Source organism: Stigmatopora nigra, chromosome 19 (assembly GCF_051989575.1).
Source record: "Stigmatopora nigra isolate UIUO_SnigA chromosome 19, RoL_Snig_1.1, whole genome shotgun sequence".
Lineage (NCBI taxonomy): Eukaryota > Metazoa > Chordata > Actinopteri > Syngnathiformes > Syngnathidae > Stigmatopora > Stigmatopora nigra.
Window position 1 is genome coordinate 2,068,049 of NC_135526.1, and position 24,591 is coordinate 2,092,639.

Sequence of the window (24,591 nt, forward strand, 5' to 3'; positions counted from 1 at the left end):
AAGATTTTAATCTAAAATCCACACAATGTGAATGTGTGACAGAATTCCAGAAACATTAAAAAATGATATTCAGAAACGAATGAATGTGAAGATGCACAGACTGGAGGGGCAAGACGGAGCATCAGGAAGGGCGGGAGAGAAAAAGAGAGAGAGAGAGAGCAAGAGAGAGAGAAAGTCAAGACTTCTCTTAAAGCCCTTTCCACGTTCTTTAAGAAACGGGTGAAAGGCGGAAGGGAGAAGACCCCCACTGCTGCCGAGAGGAAAAGAAGCCTTGCCCGGTGGGGTCAACCACCTTAAAAATGAAAAGCCAAGTCACCAACGCCCTCTCGGACTTCTTCTTCGAGTATGAGACGCCGCGACAAGTGCTCGTCAGGAACAGGAGAGTGGGAGTGGTGTGCCGCCTCATTCAGCTGGGGGTCTTGGCTTACATCATTGGGTAAGACACCTATCTCTTCCAAAAGTTCCTATTTTGCAGCAAGTATGAGCTTGTTTTTTGGAGTAACCTCAACAGTCTATCGCTATGTCACCATGTCCAATGCATTTGAACTGGGAGGATGGCAAAAGATGAAAGGACTCATGAGTCACATTGGGGGTGACGTGCAGACTACGCTAAATGCCCCCTGGCCTATTTAGAGGACCGCGTGTTGCTTTGTGTTATTGTTGTTTGGGTTCTGCGCGCGCAAATGTGTGTGCGGCCTAGAATGTGTACGTCTCAACCTGAACTGTGTTTGTTGTGTGTGTAATTAGCGATTTAATAATTTGGCATTAAGTTTACTAGAGAGATTTGTATATCTTGGCCTAATAGGTATATTAAATACAAAAATTAAAAAGGTAAATTTTGTTCCACTAAGGGTTAGACGTCGTTCTTCACAGAGGATAAATACTATATGACCTAGAGTATTGTCATAGGTAAGCCATTCTACCCAAAAAATAAAAATAAATATAAAACAGCCTTTTTGTAATCCTACAAATGATTTTAGGCAGCATGTGATTATGTTCCAGAGCAGGATGCTAATTGGCTTTTAATTTAGTCTAGATTTCAATTTAATTTCTTTTTCCTGACGAGAAAAGCATACCAATCTTCAGTGAGGCCCTTTCCTGGTGCATGACAATTCAACAGTTTAAAGTCGAAAGCAAAAATGTCGCACACACACCCACACTAGATAGTGCTTTGCATAAATCTTCCATAATACAAAACATGAAAAGGAAAAAGTGAGAGCATAATCTGCAAGGATGAAACCAAGAGTAAATGACTCGTCTGGAAGCAACCAAGGAAAAATGTCTAATTAACTTCTCACAATATGACATTCTAAAGTGACAGAATTGACAAGCTATTGTTTAAGATTCTGGAAAGAATGAAAGGGTAATCGTGGTGATGCAACGTGCTGAGAGAAAAGCTCTCGACCAATCAAGAGGCAGATACAGATCTTACTTTCACACTTTTCATTTTCCATGCTTTACCAAGCTCTTAGTTTCTTAATCAATTTGTCATACTTCCCTTCATTGCTCCTAAATATACAGCAAACATAACTTAAATTAACCACTATATTTTTTTATTTATTGGACTGATATAAAAAAAAAACATGATAAAAATGAACTACGACCACCTTTCTAAATCAGCCCAGAAACATTAAAAGCACCACCAAAGAGTGAGAAACCCCCAAACTATCACTGTTCAAATAATACTACCTGAACAAGTACACAAATAATAAATCTATCAGGTAAAAAGTAAAAGTTCACCCCACATTATGTAACGCCTACGGGTGTGAGCTGTCGCCATGGCGAAATCGCAATGTTGCACGTCCACATCAACAAAATACTGTACATGTCCAAGCCTGTGGACTCGGATGCTTAGCGAGGGTGTAGCGAGTCTAAGACGATGACGCGCCTGACCCATTGTCTACGGTTTTTCCGGACAGGTGGGTGTTCATCTACGAGAAAGGCTACCAGTCCACGGATACGGCCGTCAGCTCGGTTTTCACCAAAATGAAAGGAGTGGGCTACACCAACGTGAATGGAGAGGAGAGAGTGTGGGACGTAGCTGACTATGTCTTCCCTCCACAGGTCTGTTACTTGGGATTTGAACGTGTCACGATAATAAAGACTGATAGGTCAGGTCAAGATCCATCATGGAGGGCATTATTTCGCTTATTGTCAATTTTGGGCCAAAAACGATGAGGTTATGAGACATATAATAGAGCTGTACGGCAACCAGATGTTGAATAAAAGTTCAAATTTTAAGGCTTTTTTATTACTATGTTGGCTTGATTCAATGATAGATGTCATCATATAAGACAAATAAAATGGCCAATAGGGATTAGATTCAAGTCAAGGTGTCTTTTCTAAGAAGCCCAATGCAAAGAGACAATGAAAAGGTCAAATAAATTCTTTTGTTTACCTATCAAGTTCCTGGCTCCTGTCAACTCTGAGAACCAATAACAAAATAAAAAAGAAGCCAAGACAATGCCATTTTAAGTATATTAAAATTTGAATTAAGAGATGTCCTGGTGAATGATGGGGCTGAAATAAAACTAAGGTGGCATTTTGTCTTAAATAAGGGAGCAATGAAGCTGTCTCTCTCAGCCATTGGCAAAGTGATCCCGGGTGTGCAACCATTAAAAGATAAAACATTCTGCGCAAATTTCTGATTTCCTGAATTCTACCTCAAAGTCGTCCCTGGAGGCTGGACTAGCGCTTCTGATTAATCCCCCTCCCACAGAAGCTACATTTGAATAACCCCATATATACTCAGTGTTTAAATTCTCAGAACTTTAATAGTTATGGAAATAAACATATCAGGATATTGCTTTAAATGTTTAGCAATGGGTTGAGTCAAGTTTGCTTCCATAAAACGTGCAACTGAATCTGGTTCTAATGCCACGATGACGATACTTTATCAATATTATTATTATTATTTTTGTTCAAAACTGCAGGGCGATTCATCATTTGTGGTGATGACAAACTACATTATAACAGAAGGTCAAAAGATGGGAGAATGTCCTGAGGTAAGTCAGCTTATTTTCATTATTTCATCATTTTATACCCCAAAATATACGTATATTTTTAACTATGCTTCAATAGTGGTACCCACTAGAAAACGTATTGTTTTAACGAGCTACAGTGGAGACCCCAAAATTGAAGGCTGCAAGTTATTGGTGCTAAAACCATAAAAATATTGCAGTTGTGACAAACATACGGCCTGCGGGCAAGATATGACCCATGGTTTGAATTTTTGTGGCCCAAGAAGTACAACAAAATTGCTGAAAAAGTCCCCAAATCAGAGAATATTTACTGTTAAAAAGGTTTATACAAAAATGACAGCCCTAAGCATAGAAACAGCCAATAATAAATGACATATTCACTATTTAAAAAAACGGTAGCACCATCATCATAATGGCTAATGGCTATTATTGTCATGTCACTAACTTTGGAGCTTCCACTGTACACTATCTTCCATTTTCTGATTATCCATTTCATTATTTCCCACAGCTCCCGGGAAAACACAACTGCAGTTCAGACGCCGACTGTAAAAGAGGAACTTTCAAACGTACGGGACACGGTAAATCCTGACAACCCGACAGTGTGTGACCGTCGCAGTCCTCACTGAATAGCCATCTTTCTATTATATTTTTTTTCCGGAATAGAAACTAAGACCTCTTATTGACTTGGCCTTAGACTCAGATCTCAAAAACCCTTTTAAGACCAGTTGATGATGACAAGACGGGCGAGATAAAGAGCAGCTGAGTAGGGCGATGTGTTTGCAAAATGGGCATTGGCCAATGACAACTGCTATAAGAGCAAGTCATGCACAAAATGACAGCTGAATGGCAAATATTGGCTCCTGGCTTTTAATTCTTCTTTAGTTCTTTCATTTGACTTTGTGTATGTTTCTATCTTATTCAAGCATATTATTTGCTTAAAGCAAACATATGGAGAAGGGGGTGTCAAACTCTGGGTTCACTTCCCATCCCATAAAAATAAAAAACGCATGGCAGGTAAATTAAGGCTGTCATTTTTGATTGATGGACTGATTAGCTAAAGAAAAGTAATTTATTTTGATAGTCAATCAACTTTTTAGAAGCATTGTTTACTCTTAATACAGGATAAAAATGTCAGTAAGGTTACTTGTATTTGCATGCAATCAAAAAATGCCAGTTTGACACCCCTGATCTAACCTACTTTATACTGTAAATATTAGTCCATTTTTTTATATGGAATTGGACTACATGCAAAAAAAATGTATTTGAGAGCTACTTAAATAGGCCCAAAATCTCCTCTTTCCATCTTACAATATTTCAGCGTTCGTGTCAGCGTTCAGCATAAAAAAAAAAAAAGTTAGATGCGTCTTGAGTCTGTCAAATTCAGCTTAGGGCATCCCTCAAAGTCGCTGTCATGTCACCATAACGAGTGCGAAGACAGGGCTTGTTGTGGAATTGGCCGTTTCTGAGTGACCAAAATGCCTTCTAGAAAATTGTCTATGCTTTGGAAAGTGAAATCACATCAGAGAATCCGATAAGAGAAACGGCAAATTCAGCAACTGCTTTGCTTCACATCTTGCTTGCTGCTGTTGATGCTAATTCAAGATAAGTAGCGTACAAGAGCAAGTCAAAATTTCTATAGTGGCGTCTTTTTTAGTGTTTTTTTTCCCTGTCCTCGCTTTGCTCAAGGGAAAAACATGCCCACAGATGGATAATATGCTATGTTTTTCTTTTAAAAGGACATATGACTGGCGTGTGTAATAATTCAACGGAGACTTGCGAGGTTCTCTCTTGGTGCCCCGTTGAGAATGATCACAACATACCAGAGTAAGAGCAACTCTGGATTTAATTCAGTTTTCCCCAAGAAATTGAATTCACACATTTTTCTCCTTTACATTTTAGCCCTCCATTGTTGATGTCAGCAAAAAACTACACACTTTTCATCAAGAATTCTGTAACATTTCCTGTATTTGGTGTTTCAAGGTATCAAAAAAAGGATAAAATCTGGATATGGATGGTAGCCATTGAGATAAATGTGTCAAATTATTAAAAAGATGGTATATTTTGTTGTTTCAGGAGTAACCTAGTGGAAGGAATTGATGCCAAATACATCAGCCAATGTCTTCATAATCCAAAAGATGCTCCTTTGTGTCCTATCTTCAAATTAGGCGACATTGTCAAGGAGTCTGGCTTTAAATTTGAAACTATTGCCAAAGTGGTACGTTTAACAAGAATGTTTGGATCAGAATAGCAGGAAATGCATGCTAATTTCACTTAAATCTATTGCTTTGTTTGGTATCTAGTATGTTTAAGACTAAAGATTTACACCAGATTGGCAATACAATCCGCTACCCTTTGAGGTAGAGTAACATTTAGATGCCATATACACATTTCATATGGTGGACTTTTTTTTACTCTATATTAATTGCTTATGCAGGCCACAAGTGATGTATTGTCATTGTTTCCCCCAAAGTTTTGCAAATGACACTTACTTGGTGTTGTTAATTTAAAAAAGGGAGGAGCCATCGGCATTGTGGTGGATTGGACATGCAACTTTGACGTGGATGTCAAACACTGTAAACCAAAATACAACTTCCATGGCTTGTATGGAAATCCTGCAGAGAAAGACAAGGCCAGAGCATCAGTTGGTTACAACTTTAGGTGTGTACATTGTATACGTAAAGCTTATTTAAGGCATAAAACATGATACTGCAATTCTATAGTATTGTTGTGCAATACAATTTGAAGTACTTGAAGTACCCACATGATTTGCTAAAAAGTTGTTATTTTCAGGTATGCAAAACATTACATGGAGGACAAGATACAGAAACGAACTCTACTAAAAGTGTTTGGCATCAGAATAGACATTATTGTGCAATCATTGGTAAGTCAAATACAAAAACGGACTAATCCTTTAAGTACACTTGCACAAAAATCGGAAATTCTGTGTATTACCTCTTAAGAATATGCTAACAATGAGTATTATATCATATAGTACTAATTTATTTCCTATCTGGCTGCCATTGAGGACAATAAAAGTCCAATTTATTTGAAGTTTTAAGTTCAGATGAGGTTATTAAATCTAGTTTTTTTGTTCAAATGTAACTAACACTAATGTGTAAACTATTATGTCCTAAAATACTCGTACTTTGTTTTGACAGGCCAGAAAATTTGACATCATCCCAACATTTACAGCAATAGGCTCTGGGGTTGGCATTTTTGGAGTGGTATGTTCTATTTCTTTCTGAGTCTTTTTGTCCAATGATTGGTCTCAAAAGATTGTCAAACAATTTCCAGGCTACCGTCGTCTGCGATCTGGTGCTGCTGTATTTACTCCCCAAACGCGAATTTTACAAGAACATGAAATTCAAACACACAGACGACCACGGACAGGTAAGCAAGGGCCTAAAAAAAATCCATTTTCCTAGCGTGCATGCAACACAAGATGGCAACAGTGTTCAGAGAACCGTCTACTTAGAGAATCTCAACACACTGCACTGTGATTTGACGAGAATCGGGCCCTACTCCAAACACAAGGCTTCCCTTTGAGAAGCTTTGCATAATGCAGCGACCCGAGACCAAAAAAGGAAGCAATCACGAATCATTTTGTATTTTTTTGCAGCAAGACAGCGAGTCGCTGGCTTTAGACACGAGCAGCGTCTATTACAACAACGAAGCCAAAGAAGGCGCAGGCCAAGGCCAAGACGCCGCTCCTTCAAATGTGAGTGGTCATCAGTCTGCATTTCCCTGACTGGTCGTAACAAGTCTGTTTCTATGACGCAGGACCCCGATTCAGAGAATACAGAGGTATCCAAAGTAAGAATTTTCAGCTTTTTCCCTTCGTATTTACTCAAAAAATGGCTACTAGTATATAAGAATGTTTCACCGATACTCTTGATACGGATTACAACACCCTACAATACAATTTAGCTATTTTTTTTAAACACAAAATAACTGTATACTCACTTGAATCTGTAGTCAGCAGACTGCCATCTTGGGTAGGGCGACCTCTGGTTGGAAACTCCAGCTTCAAAACTATACATTACACAGCATCAGCAAGTTATTTGTTAATAGCAATTACATCATTTTAATGCAGTATTGGTGCAATATAACTTAATAAATCCAATAAACCAATAATTTGGATTTTTTGGGGCAATTTCAGAAACCCCTGAAGGCCCCTAGTGACATCATAATAGTGAATAAATATGGGATATACATATATAATACATTTAAAGGATCTTTTACCTTCTGAAAACAGTTCTCTGGCTATAAAATGTGAAAAATCTCATTTTTTTTTTTAACAATTATGCCTTTTTCATGTGCTGCTATGGATCCCTTCTTCTAAAAGACAGAAGATAGAAGTTAACACATGCTTCTCAGAGGACTTATATGGACACCTTTTTTTTCCTGACTGAGCTTCGTGAGACCACAGGAAAAAGAAAAAAACTTTCTCTGACTGCAAAAGACATGGATTCCATTGCAGGATTCTTTAAAGTGACCAATGCACAATTATACACAAATCCTGACCAGATTATTATTGTTAAATTATTATTTTGTGTGTGTGTGTATAGGACTTCTAGGAAACAGAATGTGAATGTTGATCACCATAATAAAAACATAAAACTCCTAAAATCACTTGGGCGGAGGGGATAAACTAAAAACTTTGTACTTTGTTTCAGGTTTATTGACTCACAAGGTGTACTAAAGGCATGCAAAAATAGTTTTGTTTACATATATACAGTACGTATATAGAAAGTACATATTTACAATGTGTCCACGTGAATTTTTTTGTGACTGACAACATAAATACAGTGCCTCACCTTTACAGAACACTCATTGGCTGCCATTGTCAGGGTCTAAAGTCAAAAAAACTGAAAAATTATTATTCGATAGCATCCAATGTTGGCAAAAAATAAAAAATATCGTCCAAAAATCCATGATGCCTGACCTAAATCTTCATAATGCAGTTATAATTTGCCATTTTATACAAAACATTGCGTTAAATGTATGCATAAAATGCTGTTGTGCAATTACTTTAACCATGCAGTACAATTCCTGCAAGTATTACATTTTTCATTATAGAATAAGTATGCAAACATGCAGGCTGTTTATTTTGGAGTAAAAAAGAATGTAGCTGACTAAACATTGACCTTTCTGAGGGCATCTTCTGCTTTATATTGCGTGAAGAGGTTTGCATGAATGAAAAATGAGTGGGTTTATAGCTTAGGCCAATCAGATGAATGAAAAGACTTCTGCATGTTATTATCCGTTTTTTTTTTGTTTTTTTTACAACCGTCAATAACATTGACAAAAAGCCGTGAAATGCTAATAAAGTGGCAGGAAAGAGCACCGACATACTAAATATTCCTTTAAAGGGGACGCACACAGTGAGTATTAGTCTTGTAGTACATGTATTTTGTGGTTTTTCGGGTCTGCTGTGTACATTTTGCGTTGTATATTTACAGTAAATGCAGTAATGTAAAGTGCAAGCAGCGGGTTACCTTTGAAAAGGTGGACTTCCAAAAACAGATCACATGATGAGCAGCCTGAGTGTTCGGGGCAAAAATGTTGACTGCACAAACACAAGAATAAGACAAAAGTAATATCCACAAAATGCCAATTTTGAGATTTAGAAGCCCTTCATGTATGCACAGAAAAATTGGACACAAAAAACATTTTTCCGGCTAAAATAGCAGCATAACGTGGTTCTTTCAACCCTTTCAAAGCACACATAGATAATGCTTCCATGAATGAATGCCACACTTTTTAACAAGTAGTAGACATCAATTGCATTGAATTGACAATACGGGCAGTTTCTCATTGGCTGTCAAAGAGTTCACCAAAAAAAACTTTACATAATTTTTCATTAAAGCATCAAAATGCAAATGGTGGTACTTTGCATACATTTTCTAGCGTTGCTAAACAGTATTTTTTTGGAGTTACCACTTCAATCACATCTTGATTGCGTCCCTCCAAATCAAAGATAGTAATGCCATGTCAATCTCTTGGCCAAATACTAAATGTCAAGTATGTTTGGCAGTATTTTATGTGCCTAAAATGTTGTGTAGGACTGCTCGAAAGTAACATGATGCATTCAAGTGCAGTCGAAGAAATTGCACAGGCATAAGGGCAGTGAAGGCAACAGAGAAATGACTAAAAGCTATGGTAATGTGTAAATGGGAATAACTCCCTTCGGACATCTATGTACAATAATAAAAAAAATAATAACGCTATCATCATATTTTTTGTGTCTTTGACTTTTCCCTAAACAGAAGAAGAAATTGGTAAAGCTGAATTTAGAAAAAAGGGGAAATTGTCACTGAAATATGACTGAAAGTGCCAAAAAATGAAGTTTTTTTTAGTATAAAACATTAAGTTTTCGCACTGTGGTCGAAGAAACAAAAGGGGAAGAAAAGTTTGAGCAAAAACAAGCATCTTTGTGACTCAAGAGGAAGCTTCGTCTTCATTCAGGTCCTCCAATTCGCCTTCCCTTGGCCCGTCACCTGTGCTGCTCTTTCTGAAATAACCAAGAGAGACACAGGAGGGAGAAATTGGAATGAGCATGGATCTCTAGCAGTGGTCTCACCAGTGAAAGAATTCCCTTTAGAAATGAAGAGCCAATGCACAAAGACTACATCTAGCGGCTTTAATGACAGCGCCGGCGGCACAAAGATGACAAAGTATGTCAGAGGTGAGTGAGGAAGGCACATCTGAATCACTTCAAGAAAGAATGAAGCAAAGGCTGGTGGCAGTGGATGTTGGACAGACTAAATTCACCTGCCACAACATTAGGTACACTTTTAAAAACCTTAAAAAACAGTCAGATAAGTGATTTTTTTTTACAAAGACTACAGTTCGGCACACCCAATAAAGTGGATCTTTTCCAAGGAAAGTGATCTTCTTAGCCTTTCTTGACGTAATTTGGTAGGATTCAAATTCCTCAGCACCGATGATGTGGCAAGTGACTCGTTCTGGTCATAATAATCATAAAAAACCTTACTTCATAAAGACGAAAATTGCCTACGAACACTGTGTACAATTCAGTGTTTCTTTTGTAAAACCCACTCAATGTTTTTTCTTTTAAAAAGGGTTTTTTTTGCAACTGGGTGAGTTACTAAAACCTCAAGAATTGAAATTGCTGCGTTTTAAGAGGCCTTCAGAAAATGCCTTATTTTCTCAAACTCATTCTTGAGGGATGTTGAATGTTTGACATCCTGACAAAGTATAGTATAAGTACTAGTAAGATATGGGCTTTAGGTATAATTGATTTCTTAGTAGTCGTTTGGGATTTGGTGTTTATTTATTGACTGCATTTCTAAAAAGCAGAATTCACGGGCTCTTCTTCTGGATCTCATTCATTCTTGCAGGAGTACCTAATGACGTGTCCGTGGAGTCTACGTAACGTAGCGCATGTTACCTGAGTGATGGGTGTAGTTTTAAAGATGGCCGGAAAGGCCGAGAGTCCCTGCAGCAAAAAGTGGGAGAAAAGACGAACATGCCATTTGAGAATGGAAAACCAATCAGTTTGGATGAATCATTAGTCAAACTCCAGGGGGGCTTCACTTCATCGTCTAAAAAGGGGCCACAAAGTCCTGTTTTTGTTTTGTATTCCGTTGTGATCGCCTGTTTTGGTGGCTAAAATGTGGTTAATCTGAAAAAAAGTTCTTCCAGAAACAACTCATTGTCAGCAATGGACGTTCAGTCAAATTTGAAGGGGATTTACAAATAAAAAATTGTTAACAAATCTATCAGTTCATCAAATTCCTGACACCAGACTCCTTACAATACAAAAATAATAGATAATTATACTATAATAATAGATGAATTGTCATTACAAGAACTCCCTTAGAGTCCAAAAAAACTTAATGGCGGTCTACAAAACACATAGACGTCCAATCCAATTAGACTGGGAGGTCAGCATCCCTTCTAGCCTAAATGGATGGGATGTCTCTCCCGATCAATACAAGTGAAACGTGATCATTGAATGGCAGACATTTCCAACAGTGAGGCGCAGATAAGAGCCACAAATGTAGCTAATCTAAAAATATTGTGCCAATCAATAGCTGCAGAAGAGCTATTGACGCATCCGCTGCAGCCATAAATGGTCGTATGAAAAAAAATCTCATCCGGAATGAGATTTAACGTGACCCGCTGCGTGTCTGCGCACAAAACATAAAAAACCCTTATAAAAGCCGCCAAAAGCTTCGCCGCATACAAATATAAGATGATTTCTGGTGCTATGGCGACAAGACAAAGCAGTAGGACTGCGGCAGTGGAGAAAGGGGGGGGGGGGGGGGGGTTGTTCACTTTCTAGAGATGATAAAAGATGAGACAGCCAAAACGGATGGCTGACCCTTGGGTAATCTTAAAGATTGGACAAATGTTAAATGCTTATGCAAAGTATAAGTATGCGTGAACTTACATGAGGAGGCTGCTGGGTGCAGACATGGATCTTTCCTCCCTCCGACTAGGACACTCGAATGGATTACTGAAGGAACGTTTCCTCAACATGGCTTTTACTAAGATCTGAAAGTCAAAAGAAGGATTTTTTTGAATTAACATGATGGCTTAAACCCAAACTTTCTTCAATACTGGTCAAACTCCAGCACATTTATGATGAAAAAAAGAAGATAACTGTGCAATGGATATTAAAACCCAACCCAATTTTGCATGTCTATCATCATTTTCATCCTAACTAGATCTTATTTAAATGAGTTGATATTTTTTCTTACCACAGCAGAGAGGCTTGGAACAAACTTGACCGAGTTTTTGATGTCCTCTTCGGTCACCTCTACAATGGAACAGTGTTCTTCCTCTAGTGGAAGGGGGTCAGAGCCCCCCTGAGTCACCCAATGGTCTACCTGAAGACATTGGAAATATTACATTAGTCATTAGAATGGCCTAAGCTTAATTTAGCTTATGCTATTTTTCAAAAGTTACCTTTATCTCAGCTATTGTGATCCGGTTATCTGGATCTTTGTCCAGCATTCGCAAGATCAGGGACTGCAATTCTTCCTTGATTTTTGGCCTTAACAAAAACGGAGCAAAATAATATTGGCGTCAATTTGCAATTTAGTTTATGACCCACAATAAGTTCATGGTCATTTATAATAGCAGTCACCAACTGGCGGATATTAATATTCCAAATATCCTTCTATTTACATCCCAGAAATCAGATGGTGTGCCAAAAAAAATAAGAAAACATTTATCTCCGACCCATTTTGTTCAAACTGTTTCAACATCTGTCGGCCAAGAAGGATTAAGTCCAGATTTAAGCATGAATTACCCCTCACATTTTCCAATATAATCCAAAATTCAACAGTTCGGGGCATGTTTGACTGACCAGTAAATTAACAAGAAGGAATAAATGAAAAGGCATGACTCATGCAAACATTGTGCAGCCTACAGATAAAATGAAGTGGAAAGCAAATGAAAGCTTCATAGCATCGTATTCCAAGAAAAGTCAGCTCTGATTGCAATCAAATTTTCGCTTACTTTTTAACAAGAAATTGAAGCATCCTACTTTGCTATCCGTGGTAACTCATGTCAACATATGCCCAATTGATATATTTAAGATGAAAATGTTCCCGAGCAGCCATTGATGTCCCCGTTTGCCCGTTATTTTTTTGCTTGTTTTGATCACATGCCGGTGACATTTAGGCCATGCTGGCAGTGCGCCGACATTTTTATGTCTGTGATCGGGGATAAAGTAAGCGGCAAATATGCAAAATAAGGAGGGTCGGTGAAAGGTGAGTCATTTTAATGGAGTGATTCTGTTTCAGGGAACTCACATTTCTGGGAAATCCACAGTTTTGGTCCTTATCTTATTGTGTAAAGCCAATATGTACTCATCAATGAATGGGCACTGTAGAAAGGGGAAAAAAACAATAAAAGGTAGGTTCAATGACACTTTTTGTACAGGGAAATTTTAAGGATAGTAGTTTGTATTTGGAACTTTTGTAAATATACCTTTCCAAAGACGAAACAGTAAAGGGTGACACCCATGGCCCAAACATCCAGTGCCTTTAAAAAAAAATATAATAAATAATAGTACAGGAAAAAACAGGTTACAAAAACTGCACTTTATTCTTCTTGAAAGGCTTTTTTTGTTTTGAAATTGGATCTGATTAGATATTATACTCCAATACCGTATTTTCTGAACTATAATTTGTACATAAAATGTAAAAAAGTGCAAGTTATTTATATATTTTTTCCTCTCTGTGATGTTATTTTTTTCGGCTATAATTATTAAAAGTGACAGCAAATTACCTTTTCAAGTGCGAATGTATTGTAGTATGTCCACAAGTGAATGTCAATCATATTTAATGACAATAAAACAAAATATGAATACAATTAAATATATTTCCTCCTAAATTGAATGGCTTCTACAAATGTGAGCTGCATGTTTTATACTGTAGATGTAAATATGTCACTGACCTTTCCACTGAAGCTCTTGCGTTTGTCTGAGAGTGTTTCCGGTGCCATAAAGGCGGGAGTCCCAGCCGTACTGGACAGGAGAGCATCTTTGCCCTCAAACTGGTTGCTGACGCCGAAATCTGCAATCTTCACATGGCCGTCGTCCCCCAATAACAAATTAGAAGGCTTGATGTCGCGGTGTACGATTTTCTGATAGTGCACTGTGGACATACAAGTTCATATGAGCTTTAACAATGGTTTAATGGCCAGTAGTTAACTTGTTAACTAAAAACTAATGCTGACAAATTAGAACCCAATCCATTCATGTCAGCCAACTATTAGCTTTTCTTATTTAGAATTTTTTTGCCTGCATTTGTGGGGAAATAAATCCACATAAACAGAAAGTAACACAATCTAAGATTTTAAGATGCAAGTAGAAGACTTTAAGGTCTATTTTTTTTAAGGCAGTGGAATTTATTTTTCTCAAGAACCCTTCAACAAGAAGCTTTATCTTAACTCAAGTACTCTCTGTAGCTTTAGTTTAAACGGCAACGGCTAGGCAGAATTGATTTGTAATCATTAGCTCGGAAGCTTGGTGAAACTAATCTACTGCACCAAACAAGACAACTTGTGGGATCTGTATTGACAAGATTAAGGTGGACACACTGAGAAAGTGTCATTCGATGACACTATGACCTCTTAATTGGTTCAGAAAATCCGCCAAACCAGACAGTGTTTGAGTATGAGTAATACTTACAATACTCCATTCCAAGGATGACATCCCGGAAGTACAATCTGGCTTGTTCTTCTGACAAAGGATCGTCTGTGGGTACTTCCATGACAGGTCTGCAATTAGACAGAATGCGACATATTACACAAAATGTTAAAAGATAAAAGATGACTAAAAACAAATGATGTACTCATACACCTGACAAGGTGCGTCTTATGTATAAAAAATTAAACTTGTACGTGAACTACAGTAATACAAAATAAGTTATTTGTTTTCATTCTACCACCTTTGAATTTGGTTAATTGAGAACCAAAATATTTCCCCAAAATCCTTCAACAGCATGTATTTAATTAATTTTGCATTCTGGCATCAGCGAATCAAATAGCGTCTGCATACATGAACTTTACCGTGTCTTTCCTCCCACCGTTATATAATAACAACAGTTTTCCCCACGTTTGATCACATTTTTAGCATTCTGGGGGAGGCGGCACGGTTTGAACTGCTGCAGCTAATAAGCATGAACTTTTTGACAAATCCTTTTGAAGCCAGAAATGTTAGAAATGAGGAAAAGGGAAATAAAAAGGGAGGTCAGGTTGGTTCTCCACTCACTCACCCTTTGCGCATCAGCTCGAACACTATCAAGAAAAAGAGAAAGAAAGGAGATCATATGATTGAACCATTGAATGATGGAAATGCGCCACATTAAGCGTGCGAGCGATTTTATTGGTGACCTCGCTGATGAGAGTTAGCATGCGAGGGAAGCCAGAAGGCATGATGAATTAATTATAAGAACGCTAGTGCATGATGGGAAAACGGCCGAGAGAAGAAAAAGAAAAAATGAAGTGTGTATACCCATGTGAAGGTTGTCCTCTGTTGGATCATCCAGAACCTGTTGATGAATGTAAAAGCCAACACATTAGATGGCAATATTGCTGGCTGCCATTGATGGCGCTAGATGTCCAAATTAAGCTGCTGTAATTCATTGATTCATTAGAAAATTAATGGTTGTCTGTTTTGAGGGGTGATCTGTTGTTAATAGCAATAGTTTCTCTTTTTTGTGGTCCATTTGTATTGAAATAGAAATGATAAACGTACCTCTACAAGTTTAACAACGTTGATGTGATCAAGCTTTTTGAGAATGGCAATCTCTTGGTAGACTCTTTCCAACGGTCCCAAGAATTTGGGTTGCTCGCCCTGGACGGCTTTGGGTCCTCGAGGTGGTGGACGGCCTAGAAAAGTAAAAGTGGGTGTACAAAATAATTCAAAAATGTACAAAATGTAGAATGTAGACTTATATAGTGGGTCTGGACTTACGAGGAAAACCACACTGTTTCATTAGCTTCTTTTTGGACACCAATTTCATGGCCTGGAAAAAAGAAAAGTCATGTTAAACAGCTGATATTATATATATATATAGCCCTAATAATAATGTGTCACTGAAGTAGTCAGACCAAATGTTAACAGTTTTTGCCTGAAGTCAACAGAGATCAAACTCGTTATTGATTGACAGAAAATGGAAGGATGACTAAAATGCATTGCATAATGTCAACCAACACACAATGTCATTGGCAGTAAAAAAAAAAAAAATGTCCTTGTATGTGTAAAATTAGGAAGTCTCAAGTAGGCTGCAAAAATTGGCACATCATCTTGGAGGAGTACCAATAAAAATGTTTGGCAGCATTTGTGAACACTTGAAGAGTAAAAGACATTTTTTTCCAACTGTCTATCAACTCCAACAAAAAAATGACTCAAAAATGAATGCTAAATGAATAAAAAGTATTATTCCCTATGCGTGATTTCATCTATGCACCACATTAGCAGTGACAAAAGGCTTGTATGAAACAAAACTCCAAATTAGTAAGAATTGGAATCAACTATCTATGTTTGTCTTTCCTCATTTGCTCTTGAGTTGATTCCTGTCACTGTTATTTAGGATTATGTTCAGATGTCACAAGAGACACGGCGCAATAACCCACAATCTGTCACAGGAGGCTGCAATTTTTGTCACGCTCGACAATCAGTGTGCCACAAGAGAATGCTTGGAACCATGAGAATGGAGTCACATTCAAGGAGATAAAGAAAGAAAGCAAGAAATATCCCCCTCTTTGTGAATCCTAAGGATGAAAATGAGTGCTTATGTAAACGTCTCTTAGGCTCAATTTGTCCTTGGATGATCTAATTGTGCAACTTTCTTTGGAAACTGTGTTTTTTTTAAATTCAGACAACAAGTGGATTATTGGAAGACAAAATTGAAAAAGATTTGTTTGGAGTCCCTTTATGTACTGCATTTTTAGGTCTGTATTATGGAGAGCTTTAATCAAATTTGGATGTGTTTTTATATATTTATTGGAAGATTTGAAGGGAACTTGGACACAAAAATATGTGATTGAGATATCCTGAATACATAAAAAGGCAGACAGAATTTGTGTTTAGAGCCTTTTGTTCAAACAATAGAAGCAAAGAACTCAATTATATATATTTTTAAAAATTTGTCATCATTGGGGAAAGAAACCGGGTTAAAAATAATAACTTGCCAAACTTACATAATGTTTTTCATCATCTTCATTGTATGCCAGTTTGACCACACCATAAGATCCCTGCAAAAAAATTAAAATGCATATAGAGTAGAAATAATAATAAAAATAAACAAAGCATTAAAAAAATGACTACAAAACTCACCTTTCCAATTTCACTCTTCAATTTATACTGGTTTAACTGGATACAATCCTACAAGGGGTAAAAAGAAGAAGTGTGTTAGATGGAAGGGAAACAATACAGAAAAACAACAACAAAAAATTACAATGTACAGGAATAAATGGTTGGCGTGTTGTTGGAAAGTTGATTTGTGACGCAGTCAATGTTTTCTATCTACAAGTCCATTAGAGTGGCACTGCTGGGAAAGGCTGCTTTGCACTTCCATAGCAACCAACGCCATTACTGATCAGTGTCAGCCAGCCAGTAGCGGAGAGCAAACCGCCGCCGCACGGTCAGAGGCTTTGGGGACACACGTACGTACGCTGCTGGTGCGCACACACCACCACCACCAAAAGAGTCATCCAATAGACTCCAAGGATGGATGAAATCTAAAGCATCTCCTAAAGAGGATTTTCTTGCTAGATTGCCAAAGTTAACCTTTCCAGGTTGAGGATATTTTGTGGATGGTGCAAAACTAGACCAGAATAGCTGGGCCAAAACATAAATGAAAAAAAAAATACAGTAGCAGCTCAAATTTCAGGGCCACGAGGTGTTTAAAGAAAAAAAAGATGAAGGTTATATAATGTGTTGCTCACAGGGCTACACAGCTGGGGGTGGCATTTTTGTGTTGGAGTTGCTGACAGAATGGCTGAAGTTGAACATTTTTTTTGTGGTTTAACTGGTTGAATGCCATTGAGGGTGATGGATGTTAATTTATTTGAATTGGGAGAGTGGAATTGTGGGATTGTATTTACGTTACAATAACGAGATTAGCTTAATTTCGTACAAAATAATGCCAGTGTAGATTCATTTATCCCGCAATGGCATGCTATGTTTTTAGACTATCAAAAAATGTCAATATCTAGGAGACATTTTCTATAACGACTCAAAAAAAAGTATTTTTCCACAGGTGACAGCATGCAAAATTCACTCTAAACAAAACTGTAGCAATACAGACACAGAAGACATTGTAGAACTAGTTAAAAAACTTACATGTTACGGTATTTTTCAAGTTTTTTAACTAGTTCTACAATGTCTTCTGTGTCTGTATTGCCACTGCAACCAAATAAATTTCCCAATTATGGGATAAAATAAAGTTCTATTCAGATTTAAACATTTTTATGAACTCTGAAGTTGAATCGTAGTACGATGCCTACCTGAGAGTCCGATATGGACACCCGTTTGGACTCCACCGTGGGCCTCCGAGGCACCCTTGGAGAGGTATGCGTATAGCACCCCCCAGAGGACAGGTAAGTTCCTCTCTCCTGCAAAGAGAATTTCCTCCCACTCAAGTGAGGACGTGTCGTTGAAGTCCTTTTGTCCGACGGAGCGCGTCCATTCCTGACGGGAACGCCCAAATCTTCCGTGGACATGGCGGCCAGTATATCGCCCAGACCGCTGCCCTGGTCTTCGGAACTGGACTCCAGACTTTGGGTGGTGGTGGGATGGCTACTCATCGCCATGGCAGGAGGAGAGGCGGGGCGAGGCGAGGTTAGCGCAGGCGGCGTTGGCGAGGAGATGAGAGCAATCGCCAGATTTCGCCAGCTTCCAACAGCATCAATGGAAAAACTGGACCAGCTGGCGTCAACAAGAGCTGCAGGAACAAAACAAAAAAACAATTGACTACTTTTATTTGCTATTACATGATGAGAGTGCATTTACAGAATCAAAATATGCCCAAACAAACAGAACACGTCATGTGATGTCTCTTTTTTTTAATGTCTGCTGAACATCCTTATCAAACACAAGCAGATCCGCCGGCGTGCTACAAAAAAAACGAAAAAAAAGGAGCACAGTGGGAAATACTGCGCCTTTAAACTTTCTCCTCCAACGACAAACGGCAGCCACGTCGCGTCTTATCAAAGCTTGTCGGCACTGACACACTTTTCGCAGTCCTACTTTTCCACTAAATGATAAAAAGGGCGATATAAGAAATACATGCAAAAATAAAATCTTCCAAAAACTGGACTCCCTTTTTTTTTAGTTAAACATCTGATGAGCCTAAACAAGTACTTAAAATTCAATTCATGCAAACCTTTTAATAACCTTGATTTGTGCAAATAAACACCAATACTTTCAACAATGACAATATTTTTTAAGTGTAACAACAACCAAAGTACTTTACTCCAAAAAAGACTCCTCCATTAGTGAACCACTTCTATTCTCACATGGCTTCTATTATATTTTTTCCCAGGATTCACTTGAGTACGAAAAAAAACAGGAAGACAGTTGACTACATTTAAAAATATGGGAAATAGGATATAGAAGATGTGTTTAAGTATCATTTCATATAGATATATAGAGGATATATTGTGATGGTTCTTGTTATGTCGCTTGGCGTCTCAGGAGTGCTTGGCAGAGTGCAAAGAGCAGGCAGGAACGGAATTACTATTGTAAACACAGATGAATCCCCCTCGCTTTCTTCTGTATACATTCGACCTTGTAAGCCTCCACGGGCCCATTTATTTTCTTCCTTTTTACGACCCTGTCTTTATCTTTATTTCGCAGTGGAAGAGGGGAGGCCATGCGTGCCTGTTGGAAAGTTCTGGTTCAGGTGTCAAAGCGATGGAACGAGGGCCAGATTTGGTGTCATTAGACTGGGCTTGTGAAGATAAGAAACTTATAAATAAGAGGTAAATGTTTATTTTTTTAAATAAAATTAAAAATAAACTAAAGTTGAGAATATTTAGTTTCCCAGGAACTAAAAAGGGGAAAAACGTTTTTTAGGATGTAACAATATCTCTCAATGTTGTTGTTCTTTATCAAACATAATCATGCAAAAAAATCCCAAATCAAATTTTATCGGACCACAAAAATGGGCCATTTTATTTATAGCCCATACTTCCCAGCCCTACTTTCTTTCTCATGTGTTCATCCAACAGCGACTAATCCTTGGAACTCTTTGAAATAATCCAAAAGGATTACGAGACAATTGTACCAGACAATACAGTGTAAATCTATTAAACACCTCAATGAGACCTGATGGCGTAGATACAATAAACTATACAAACATAAACAAACACCACCACTCATAAAAATCATAATAAAACAAAAACTGCACTCTAATCTGAATACCACAACTGAAAGTGTCAATAATAATAATACTATAGCAGGATTACACAGGATCTAACATACTGGATGAGCCTATTATTTCTCTTCTACTCACATTGACTGAGAATCCATCTTCCAGCATGTTTATCAGGTTTTTTAGGCAAAAAATACATGAAATATTTGCTTTATAGAAGGCATTTTTCCTGTTATATCACTAGTTGTATTTTAAAAAAAAAAAGACTATCGTCATGTGTCCACTAACAATGGTTGATCAGGTATTTTTAGAAGGTTTTTGTACAGGTTGTACTCTTTGCAGCTAAGGTAATAACACACACACATAGAAAAGCACTCAATATCATCACAACAGTGGAAAACTGCAGTGATGTGTTCCCACGCAAAGGATTATGATGTTCATGCTTAGAGATGGGAAAGTGGGTACCTTGCAAATCCCTTCCAGCATCCCCTCGCTTGACATCTCCTATCCTTCATTTGTATAAAACGACCGAGCAGGTGGCTCGACGAGTGGCATGGTTTGACCTGATATGCGTCACCATCTGATAATTGAGCAACTCAATACGCAGTGAGATTAGATGGTGGTCAAAAGGCAGGCCGGGGTGGCGTTAAGCATTTTAAAAAGGAGCATGAAAAGTCAAGGACACTTGCGGGAGAGTTCTTGTTTGTCAATATGTCGACTGTGAGAGGCGCCATATTCATTTCAAGACAAAATTTGGTTTACCCTTTTTAAAAGACAGAATAAAAAGTAAACAGAGAGAATTTTTATCTTTAAAGGACACAAATTACAGTCTTAGTGTCTTCCATTGATGACATGAGACGTCCAATCACAGCCAGACTTTGCAGTTCAAACGAATTGGACGTCTACTGTAGTCAATGGGATGCAATATATAAAAATTAGAATAAAAAATAAATCAACATCATTCAGGTTGCTGTTGGGGGGCACAATGAGATGTTTTTTTTCATTTATTTCATTTATTTTTATTAATTTTGGAGGAATTGTATTAGTTATTCATTAAAAAAACAAGCATATGTAATGAGTAACGAAGCATAATAAAATATAATGTTAATATTGAGAGGTACATGGCCCAAAATTCGAATGCTGGGTTTTTATAATTAAAGTTAATGTATTTTTTTTACATATTTGTTATATATACATAAATATTTAAAATGCTCCACATCTCCTTTGATAAACATTATATAGAGAACTATCATTTTAAGTTGCCATTTATCTGAATTAGCTTTAATCTGGATAGTTTTACTTTGATTAAAAAAAAACAGTTGGTGCAACAGATGAAGCTTGCGCGACTAATTGTTTACAGCACGACACAATTTGCAGACATTTGTTATCTACTCTAGTTTTGTTCCCTTAATTTCTCAATCGCGGAAACAATGTGCTACAAATCGTTTACCTTTTAAGAAGTAATGAAAAGCTATTCACGCTTGACTGATGAATTCCTACTTGAAAATGTGCTGCAGATTTTATGTTGTGAAGCCACAAAACAAAGACTCATCCTAGTAAGTAAAAAGAATTTCATGCTTGATTTTGCCTACATTAGCATGGTAGCGTTAAGAATTATGCACGGTGCTGTCTCCAAATCTGCAAAAAAATATTTAAAAACAAGCTGGCCCACATAAAAATAATAGTCAATTATTTTAATGAATGATTAGTTGTTGATAACTTCATTTAAAAAAGCCTTGGATGGAAAATCTTGAATAAATTGTCATATTTTGCATGAAAAAAAGTCATCCGCGAAAGAATATGTAGAATATTTTTTGGTAAAAAGTAGAATATGTTGAACTTGTTTTCAACCGTGATAAAACAAATCCCCCACACAAAAAGAAACAGACGTACAGAAAAGAAACGCCATCTGTTAATCCATATCTCACGATAGTTGCAGAAAGAGATGCCAAGATATTTATATTCAACAAAAAATGACTTATTTTTTCTAATAAAAAAATATCTATATATACTGCAAAATGTGGAAAATGCCAACTATGGAATGTGAATGACACTGTGATAATCATTAACCATAAAGGGAAAAATGATGGAGATATATTATGGCTAAAAATTGCAAAAAAATGACATCCACTCTATTTTGACAGTGTGCGAATGGACGTGCTCTTAGGAGGCGTCACTTTGCAAAGCGTCTCTTTTACATTGCAGCTAATGAGAGTGGAAAAGAAGTGCAAATGGGGTGAAGTGCAGGCTAGCACTTAGCTGCGGTTAACCGGAAAGATCTGAGAAGCCCTCCCGAGTCCAGGCTGGTCATGTTGTGAATAATGAAAGGCAACATGTAGATCAGGCAACCTAATGAGGCCTGTTCATGTTTTCATGTAATCACACACTACAACACCATTGCAACCGAGTAACATAATTGCCTTGAGTGGTGAATACCAGCATGTTTACACATCATCATCATCCTCACCGTTTACAAATGGCGTCATTTTTTCATACTGGCAGATACAGATGACGTCATTTTAGCACTGTACTAGTATTGGAGTCAGAGTTATTGATATGCAAGTCATTTATGAAAATGAGCATCACTAATTTTGGTCAAAACAAATTAGAAAAGATTTAAATAGCAGGACCGAAGCCTTCAGTATCCGGTAAAAAAATGTGGCTATTTTCTGACTCAAAGACAAGATGTACTTTAGTTCGCCACGTGATATAAAAATGTGTCTCAGTATGTTTAGAAGGAATTTCATATCTAAAAGACAAACCTTCACTTACACACCAATTTCTGTCCTCTTACCTTAATGGAGTCATTTCCCAGAGGACCTGTGAGACAATGGAATTTTGACATGGCCTCTTTTTTCCCCCACTCACTGGGTTACTCTTCTGCATGATGTGGTTATCGCGCAAGACAAACAGGTGGAAATAAATGTGTCCAATAAAAAAGAAAACAAGGCAGCAAATAATTGTTTTTTTTTTGTAATGGTGGAAATCAATCACGGCGATAGTAATTATGGATTTTCCAGTTAAGGTCGATAGCCAATTGGATGTCTTGCAGGCTATCGGGTCGGTGTTTCTCGTCTTGTCAATTTTCAACTGGCTTAAATAATGTGTAACACCACATTCTGTCTGTAAATATAATGGAGACGAGATGCAATGTGGCTGGAAATAAGGCTCCAGAGGATTGCCTGTCCTGGCAAATGATGATCCTGCAATTCAAGTAAATGTGGTGCAGGGATTCCTAACTAATCTCAAATCATGTGGGAGATGTTTTCCCATTTTTTTCCTGCATTTTTTAGACTGGATTTTTCACATCTCTTAATATACATCCACCTTCCTTTGCTTTAAAGATATTCTGCAAATTGTTTGGTAATAAGTTGTTATTAGCTTCCTCATTTAATTCTTTTTATTACTTTTTTTAAAGTCATAATAGGTTTGCAAACTGCTCATCAAGGGCTTATATTTTATTTGATAGACAGTTGAAGCCAAGGGGGAGGATTAAGAATAATCATTTTTAAACATTAGTATTTCAAAAGGGCTACTGTGGGTCCTGTTTTTTTTGGGTAAGCAAAGGGATTTTTGCAGAAATATGCAATAACTGAATATAAATCGTGTTATTAGACTTGTAAAATGTCAGATTGCTGCAAAATGTTTGTTTTTCCACCCTTTTGTGCAATTGTTTGGACACACCTGTTCTGAATTGACTGATAATTTGTTTGTTCTGGAAGATTCACGTGTCTTTTTGCAATAAAACGGACATATTACTACATATTTACATAGAATTGTGTTTTGTTTGTTTGAATTAAGTTATTTTCCTCGAGGCAAATTGTTATATCATCAACTGAAGTGGATAATTAAACAAAAACAAAGGGAAAACGACACCCAACACACACAAAAACTATTACACTTGAGCATGTTTACACTAGTTGGTAAAATGTGTTTATCTTTGCATTCCCTCTGCAATAAAGTGGTTCCATTTTTATTCCTCATTAAGAAACGCTGACATTTCAGCAGTCGCTGGCAGGAATAATTGACATTTCAATCAATCTAAAAAAAGGGAAAGTTGCTTAGGATAAAGCCAAAACAACACTTCATTTCCATTCTCATTATCCCTATTGGACTTTTTAAGGACTAAAGCTTATTTACTATGATCAGATTTGAGTTACAAGCACGCTCACGTTCCGCATTTGACTCAATATAAACACCGCTGTCATTCTCCCCTAACGCACTTCCCCATATTTCGCCTGGTAAGATCGATCCACCCACCCAAGCAAACACAAAAAGACAAAAGGTGTAAAGTTTAACTCACCCGATCTTGAATCCCGAACCTCCAAAGTGTCCGTCCGTCGTTTCAAGATCGTCCAGCCCGTTTAAACGTGCACTGCAACGGCTGCTGACCCGGGTCGCGTCGCATGTTTCCTTCCGAAATGCACCAGCAACACAGCTCTCCTCTCTGTGGGGGGTTGAGAAGGGTTGAGGGCTTGTGGGTAGGGGGGAGGATGGAGCAAATGTGCCGGATTGCTCGTTGACGCCGCTGCTGCAACGGCGGCTGCGGAGACACGAGCGTGAACGCACGCACTATGCCGATTTGTCTCGCCCCGCCGGTGAGCCGCACACGGAAAAGCCCAACTTTAGTTATTCGCTTTTAGTGCCATCCACGGGTCCTAAAATCCGCCTGATACCACTGCGTCACCATCGTGCGCCATTGTCTCCTATTGAGACCGCAGTAGAAATGTTTGTTTGTGCATAGATGA

At 37.7% G+C, this 24,591-nt stretch overlaps 2 protein-coding genes across 6 annotated transcripts; one reads left to right on the plus strand and one right to left on the minus strand.

Annotated features, from left to right (window-relative positions):
• The first annotated feature begins 160 nt into the window (after positions 1-160).
• Positions 161-7,736, plus strand: p2rx1 (purinergic receptor P2X, ligand-gated ion channel, 1). 4 transcript variants are annotated; one of them, XM_077740027.1, is made up of 14 exons: positions 161-436; positions 1,920-2,064; positions 2,934-3,005; positions 3,490-3,559; positions 4,718-4,805; positions 4,881-4,961; positions 5,055-5,196; positions 5,494-5,639; positions 5,772-5,862; positions 6,140-6,205; positions 6,276-6,371; positions 6,601-6,699; positions 6,762-6,794; positions 7,327-7,736. In XM_077740027.1, exons 1-14 carry the CDS (start codon positions 300-302, stop codon positions 7,342-7,344), a joined length of 1,284 nt encoding a protein of 427 aa, XP_077596153.1. In that variant the 5' UTR covers positions 161-299; the 3' UTR covers positions 7,345-7,736. The 4 variants fall into 4 exon arrangements, with proteins under 4 accessions (XP_077596153.1, XP_077596154.1, XP_077596155.1 ...); XM_077740028.1 differs by having other exon boundaries at positions 6,762-6,785; XM_077740029.1 differs by having other exon boundaries at positions 3,490-3,547.
• Positions 7,638-24,590, minus strand: camkk1a (calcium/calmodulin-dependent protein kinase kinase 1, alpha a). 2 transcript variants are annotated; one of them, XM_077740025.1, is made up of 17 exons: positions 24,147-24,590; positions 17,976-18,412; positions 16,804-16,851; positions 16,668-16,721; positions 15,439-15,490; positions 15,220-15,353; positions 14,977-15,013; positions 14,738-14,759; positions 14,152-14,240; positions 13,416-13,615; positions 12,948-13,001; positions 12,770-12,843; positions 11,919-12,006; positions 11,711-11,839; positions 11,401-11,504; positions 10,396-10,443; positions 7,638-9,495 (listed from the first exon to the last, which is right to left on the minus strand). In XM_077740025.1, exons 2-17 carry the CDS (start codon positions 18,279-18,281, stop codon positions 9,423-9,425), a joined length of 1,512 nt encoding a protein of 503 aa, XP_077596151.1. In that variant the 5' UTR covers positions 18,282-18,412; positions 24,147-24,590; the 3' UTR covers positions 7,638-9,422. The 2 variants fall into 2 exon arrangements, with proteins under 2 accessions (XP_077596151.1, XP_077596152.1); XM_077740026.1 differs by lacking the exon at positions 10,396-10,443 and having other exon boundaries at positions 24,147-24,588.
• Between the last annotated feature and the right edge of the window lies 1 nt (position 24,591).

What these genes read in the sequence shown, in the direction of transcription:
- p2rx1 (XM_077740027.1), top strand. Translation starts at nt 300, where the DNA reads ATGAAAAGCCAAGTCACCAACGCCCTCTCGGACTTCTTCTTCGAGTAT. An exon ending in ACTATGTCTTCCCTCCACAG is followed by an intron (nt 2,065 to 2,933) that starts GTCTGTTACTTG and finishes TCAAAACTGCAG; the next exon opens with GGCGATTCATCATTTGTGGT. An exon ending in GGGTTGGCATTTTTGGAGTG is followed by an intron (nt 6,206 to 6,275) that starts GTATGTTCTATT and finishes AACAATTTCCAG; the next exon opens with GCTACCGTCGTCTGCGATCT.
- camkk1a (XM_077740025.1), bottom strand. Translation starts at nt 18,281, where the DNA reads ATGGCGATGAGTAGCCATCCCACCACCACCCAAAGTCTGGAGTCCAGT. An exon ending in TGTCCATATCGGACTCTCAG is followed by an intron (nt 16,852 to 17,975) that starts GTAGGCATCGTA and finishes TACCCCTTGTAG; the next exon opens with GATTGTATCCAGTTAAACCA. An exon ending in AGAGGACAACCTTCACATGG is followed by an intron (nt 14,760 to 14,976) that starts GTATACACACTT and finishes TTTTCTTGATAG; the next exon opens with TGTTCGAGCTGATGCGCAAA.